The sequence below is a fragment of the Syngnathus floridae genome, chromosome 3, assembly GCF_059516105.1.
Source record: "Syngnathus floridae isolate MCC-2025c chromosome 3, RoL_Sflo_1.0, whole genome shotgun sequence".
Taxonomy (NCBI): Eukaryota; Metazoa; Chordata; class Actinopteri; order Syngnathiformes; family Syngnathidae; genus Syngnathus; species Syngnathus floridae.
In genome coordinates, this window is record NC_142415.1 from 10,646,318 (window position 1) to 10,652,979 (window position 6,662).

Below are 6,662 nucleotides of genomic sequence, written 5' to 3' on the forward strand. Positions count from 1 at the left end.
CAATTATTCTCAAAGCATCCCCTGATCTTAAGCTACCAAAAGGGCAAGGAAAAACTCAAAAAACCCCTGCCAGGGGAAAATGAGAAACCTTGAGAAGGGACCACAGATGGAAGGATCCCCCTTTCACCAGGTGAAATTTGTAAGCTAAGCTAAGCTTGTGAGCCTTCACTGAAGAGTAATGAGCGGCTTCTATTTATAATTTAGAAAGTGGTAAGGCTAGGCAGTGAATCAAACTCATCTTTGTCACGACGTTGTCGTTATGGTTTCCCTCAGAGGGCCATTGCAACTGTGAAGCCGTACAAATCATGATATCACATACGGCAACATGATGGATAAATATTTTTGAAATGTGAAACAACTATTTTTTTATTTATTTTAAAAAGGGAGATTGGTAACACAAGAAATGATCAATGTCTTAAATGTATTATGTGACAACTTACAATTTTAGTATTTTATCAATGAACATGACGGCCCGGATCCAGCCCCTGGGCCTTGGCAAACCCTCTCGATGTTATCTTCAGACTCATTTTTTTATAATTATGCTTATATGTATTTTACAGTAAACTTTAACTTCTAGTGGCAGGAAGACCGTGAAGTCTTTTTTTTAAAGACAAAGAATTGGGGGGGAAAGCATTTTCTTTCTAATGTAGCTTGTTTGTGTCAATGCAAATGGTAACACAAAACATGAGGTTATTCTGAATTCTCAGGGCTGTGAAAATGATTTTGAATTAAAATATTCAAGGTTACAAGAGTTCATACTCTTTCCTTTGGTTAATCAACCACAAGATATAAACAAACACAATTCATGAACTTATGGCTGAAATGTGCTTCATCTTGGTTGTTATTGTTGTTGCTGAACACTGGGAATAATAACATTATATGAGGTAATAATTCCAAGGTAATGTCTCCATATTTTCCTACTCACACTTCATAACAATGAGAACAATTGCTTCTGCTGTGCAAGAGTTAGGTGTGAGTAGGAAAAAAATGCGGCGTTGCCTTCCATGCCACCTCCTTTGTTATATTTGTTATTCACCACAATTATGATCTACTTTGAGTCACCCAGTCCAAAACCAGAACTGGCTGGACATCGTTCCAATAGTCATACACAAATTTGCTTTGTGTCGCCAATCAAACCACAGATCTCTGTGAGGCCCTGTCAAAATATCTCTGTGGTTCAAGTCCATGTTGTAGAGACCAAATTCCTCTCTGAATGGCCCATAGAAAATTGTGAAACATGTCACATGATGCATACAACACCTGGAAGTCTTAAGGCTGCTCTTTGCAACGACAGGGTGGAAAAATAAATCTCCTGAGTTGCCTTTTCCACTTTCAGCTTTTTTTTTTTTTTACAGTTTGTGTTAGAATTTTCCAGAATCAGCTCGTGGAGTCTGGGTGTGTGTTGTGTGCAGGGGTGCAATGAGCACTCCCCATCTGCAGATTAGATTAAAGCACTGGGGGATGCATGCGAGCCCAGCACACTGTATTTTATGGAAAGGCTTTTGAGCATTTTAGTCCTTCAACTTGATATCCAGTGTCAGTATGCCCTTTGTCCTCACCGGTAAGACAATTTAGCTCAGTAGTAAAATGATTAAGGCACTGCGAGTGCCTTAAGTGCCTTACAATTGCGTTGTCATCAAACAAGCTTAGGTTTGTTTATAATACAACCCAAAAGAAACAGACCTCATGCTGGCATACTCTACACTATACTACAAAACAAGACACGACGCAATGCGACACAACACTTAACTATACTACACTAACACCACACTACAATACAACACCAAACTGTTCTCAAACAAGTCTCAGTTCAAATGCAATGTCGAAGTCGACAAAAATGCGTGGAAATAACATCAGCAGATGGCAGATTGATCTCTGGTTGAATGATTCATCGGGATTATGTTGCCAAAATAGGCTGTGAGCTGACTCACAGTTCACCAGTATAATGGCAAAGTCTCGAAAAGAATCATTTTCACCACCAAGGAAGAATATTGTGAGGAAAAGTGTAACAGGTGGTTAGAAAATTACGCACTGAGTTTGTGTAGTAACAATACACCCATGTTAGATTTATACCTGCAGGATACATTACTGTAGACAATACACATAATTTAAATTACATAATGTGACAACATTATAGTTTCTCCTTAGAGGAGGAAGTCAACCTCAATTTTTACTTTGTAATATGTTCTGTGCAGTCCATGTTTCTCTTGCTTATGGTGGCTTGAATCAACATCGCTCCAAGCACTCTCAAACGGGCTGTTTGAGCAAATTGGTTTGTGATGTCACCAATTCAGCCTTTTTCAGTTTGTGACATCACTGACTCCGCCCTCACTATTTCCAGAGGATGGCTGTTGTCGTTGTTGCACAGCCAATTTCAGGGCTACTTTAAGATATAAACTGACTTTAACCATCAGACTGGTTTGTTGATGATTGCTGGTCCCAGGATGAAATCTGTCTGGCTCTAGGGGTGACGCCAGCATATTTGTCAATAAATGCTTGATAATATTGGTTTTCTATCAGCAACTCATTCACAAAAAGTTTTGTCCACAATGGCCTGAAATGGAAAAGCCTCACAAAAGTTAACTTTTTTTTTTTTTTTTTTTACCACCGACAGTGATCAAGTTAATTGTACTCTTGTATGGCAATAAAATGTAAAATGTAAAATATTAACCTTCCCAAACTTAACGTGTGCCAAAAGAGACAGTGTTTTCTGCTGACAGTAAGTGGCATTCTGCTTTTGTTTTCGCAACAGGCTGTGTGACCTGCTTAGATCAAACATCTTCGCTGATGCATGTTAGCGGTCACTGAAAATAACCTGGAGGCAAGTTTCATCATTAAATATGATTACTAACAACAATCATACATTGCTCAAGCCAGAAAGGTCACCTGAAATAAAACACATCAATATTTACTCTTTTGACACTTTGCTCCAGCATATTCAATAGGTGCTATATTTAGTACACATCTCTCATCTGAATAGAAATACTCGTTTTTGTATTTCCATAGTAGTTTATCTTGACTTCATTAAAACTCACAATGCAAGAATGTTGACCTTTATGAGGCACTCATGCTACTTTTTCTTTCCCTTGACAGTAGACGGAATGGTAAAAAATGTGGAACAGCCACAAAGTAGGATACATTTAAGTATGAGTCAGACTATTGGTTCAAGACATTTCATTTTCCTTCGCTCTCACAACACAGGCCAGACAGGAAAGTCCGCTAGACTTTAATTTATCTGCTTTCCCAAAGAGTTTTACAGTTTTGGACAAAACAGAAAATAAAATAGATAGTCTCAGACCATGGCTGCATATGAAAGTGGGGTTTCAAACCTGAACGTTGCCATGCCACATTTATGTTGCCACCTGGCTCACATCTCAGTGTTCCGCTACCTTTGCCAGGGGATCAAAAGACAGACAGACAATGTGCCAGATGGACAAACAGATGGTGGAGTTCAACATAGCATAATCAACATACAAAGTTTGAAGAAAAAAAAAAAAGCCCACAGAATTTGGGGTAACATTAATGAAACAGTGAAAAAGAATTCCAGACAGCAATTCTACGGTTCCTGGAGATGATCAACTTGTGAAACCACAACAATTCTTTGCTAGGGAAAGCCATTTGAGCATTTATTGAAACTGTTGGCCAACGTCTGCAACCTTGAACACTCGTGTAAAACTAATCAAGTATTTATGCTAGACGCATCAGAGAGAAGAATTCAGGGATGCTGCACCCTCCCTTGCTCCAGTCTGATGCGTTGATGACCAAACACGTGTTGGAGCTTGCCAGTAACTGGTGGCGACTGAGCCGCCTTTCACTAGCAGCCGCACGCTCTGTCAGTCGTCAGTTATCATTAACTCGTAGCAGCATGGACAGATCCATACACCAACCGCAAATATTTTTTGGGGAGCTGATGTATTGACAAATGGCACCCAATCGACAACAATAAAACAAATCCAAATAATATATAAAAAGAACATAACTTAATTATGATGTATAAAGGAGGATGGATGTATTCTATGTTCAGATATACAGATAGGCTTTTTCCAAGGCCGGTACCGATTATTAGTGATCAAGGAGGCTGGTAATCGATATTTGGAGCCGAGATATCTGTACTGGCATCAGGATTTAAAAAATACCAACTCCATCTCTTAATGTTGTCGAAATGTCTTTAAGAATGTTTATTCAATACAATTTCAGATTTTTTTTTAAATCTCACTCAATAAATTGATTTCATCCCAAGGATAATCAGCATGTCTCAAAAGGTTAAAATAAAAAAAATAGATCACCCCAATAGGTTTAGACAGTAAATAAAGTTTTCCAAATTTCAAAATTACTGAAATTCAAAATGTACACTTATCTATTTTTATTCATTAATTACCTCTAATAATAATTTTAGAGTACACATTGGAGTTACTTCTAATGTTAAATGGAAAGCACCCATTAAACTTCTTCTAATATTAAAGAGTATCCATTAAAGTTATTTCTCATACTGTATTAAGTCAAACGTACCCATTTGTTACTTCTAATGTTGATGTGGAATCAGAATTAATTAGAGTTACTTCTAATATTGTATTTCACAATTTGCTGTTAGAGTTATTATGTCAAGAGTACCCGTCAGAGTTACTACTTAAGTTAAATAAACAGTACTCAACAGAGTACTTTAATTACTAAATTTAGAATTCTCATGTGTTACGTACGTCTAATATTAAATCTAGAACATTTATTAGTTAGGTACATTTTAAAATCTATAATACCCATTACAGTAACTTTTAATTAATGTCTAACATCTGAATAGTAATTCTTAGCCAGAGTGTGAGTGTAAGATTTTGAATAAGGGAACATCTGCGATACATGAAATGACTTAAAGGCTACACCTCCAGAATATGTGCAATACAAGACATGAAATGTAATGAAGAGTATGACCTGTTGAGTTCCATTATGAAGTGAAATGAAGGCGAGTTGCGTACCTGGCAAGAAGTCCCCATCACTCTGATCTCCAGAGTCAGAGTCCATGTTCTGCTGCAAGACGCAAAGGATATTGCAGAATTTCTGATTCCTCTTCTGTCAGACTCTCTTCTCTCCCCCTCTCCTCTTCTGATTTCTTTTCACGCAAAAAAAGGGAAAAAAAAAGGAAACCACAATTTATTTTCTTCCCACTGAGCTTCCCTTCTCCACCCAGTCCTTGGATCACTGCAGCAGTGGGAGGAATGCTATAGGGATCATTTGCTGAGCTGTCCTTTTCCTTTCTTTTTTTCCCTCTACTTGTGCTCCCTTCTCCTGACTCCTTCACTTTCCTCCTTTCTTCTCCTTCTCATCTACTTTTCTGATGCCCCCTCCCCTCCCACCGCCTTGGTCCGCCCCCTCTTTTTCTCGTCCCTCCTGTTCCTCCTCCTCCTCTCATCCGGTGCTGTCCACTCCAACTCTTTCTCGACCTCTTTCTGTATGCAGCCTGTTCCTCCCGCTCTCTTTCTCTCTTCCTCCTCTCGCTCTCTCTCTCTCTCTGGGCGAGAGCGCTGGCTGTGTTTTTAGCAGAGCAGTGGGAGAGACTCATTCAAGGCAATTTAAAATTCATCCCAGCAGTATGAATCCCATGACCTCTTGTTACTGGCGCTCATAAAATGAGCCCCAAACTATCCATGGTGGTCACATGACACAAGGTCAGTTGCTGTTTAACCATAGGCAGTAAATGTTCCTTGCACATAATCTCCAGGTCCGATCTAGGCCACTTTGGGGTTGTAAATAAACTCCAAGCAGTGTTATGGAAACATGGTGTTGGTCAGGGAACCGAAACTGATCTATTTATCGTGGCTGTTTTTAATGTTGGCCCTGATGGTGTTGTAAACACTACTTTGTGGTTGTGTGTCCTTGAATGAACTATTAATGATCATTTCCCCCCTGAAATGTGTTTACGCGAACATTTGTGCTTTGTACTTTCCCTATTTTATTTTCTTAGCGTGACAAAATTAATTAATCGTTTTTTTATTTTGCATTATATCATTATGGCTTGTTTCATTAAAAACAGCAGGTAAAAAGAACAACAGTGTCTGGAAATTTAAAACAGATTGTTGGGAAAATTGTTGGAATCCTTCCATTAATGAGTGGAAAAAAAAACTGTGGTCACTGAAATAACTTGAATTTGACAAAAGTAATGACACTATAATCAACCAATGAAAGTCAGACATTGTTTTTGAATTGCGATTAAACAGAATTGTATTAAACTTATGACATGGGCCAGGACAAAAATGATGGCACTCCCCAAAAAGATAATGCACGTGTTCAACCAAGGTATTTTTCTTCAACTTACCGGCTGAACAACTCACCAGTTTTCTGAAGGTGAGCCGTGATTGGTTCTAACCTGAGACCTGTCAACTGAGATGTCATTTTCAGTCGACAGCAAGTGGCAATATGGCCGCCCCTGAGATGGATAAAAAGGGTTAATTTTCATATTCCACAAACGTAATATGAAGAATGCCGTGTTTAGACTAGTGGGTGCACATACATGTTAGTGTAAAAAAAGGGCTTGACTTACCTTTTAGAGAGACCCACAAAGGGCATTATATTTGAAGCACAGCTACAGATATTGTTTTTTTTTTGCTCTCACATGGCCTACTTTTGAAACCTAAACAGTTTGCTGTGCAGGATGTCTCACCACCCACCATCCA

At 38.6% G+C, this 6,662-nt stretch overlaps 1 protein-coding gene across 2 annotated transcripts in view; it reads right to left on the reverse strand.

The window, feature by feature from the left end:
* Positions 1-6,415, reverse strand: part of tnfaip8l3 (tumor necrosis factor, alpha-induced protein 8-like 3) — a 29,190-nt gene extending 22,775 nt beyond the window's left edge. Inside the window, exons 1-2 of one of the 2 annotated variants that reach the window (XM_088371631.1) lie at positions 6,321-6,415; positions 4,968-5,101 (exon numbers count right to left, since the gene is read on the reverse strand). In XM_088371631.1, coding sequence (XP_088227757.1) covers positions 4,968-5,013 — 46 coding nt within the window. In that variant the 5' untranslated portion in view covers positions 5,014-5,101; positions 6,321-6,415. Of the gene's footprint in view, positions 1-4,967; positions 5,319-6,320 lie in introns of those variants that run through there. The other variant, XM_088371630.1, reaches the window with a different exon arrangement.
* Positions 6,416-6,662: the final 247 nt, after the last annotated feature.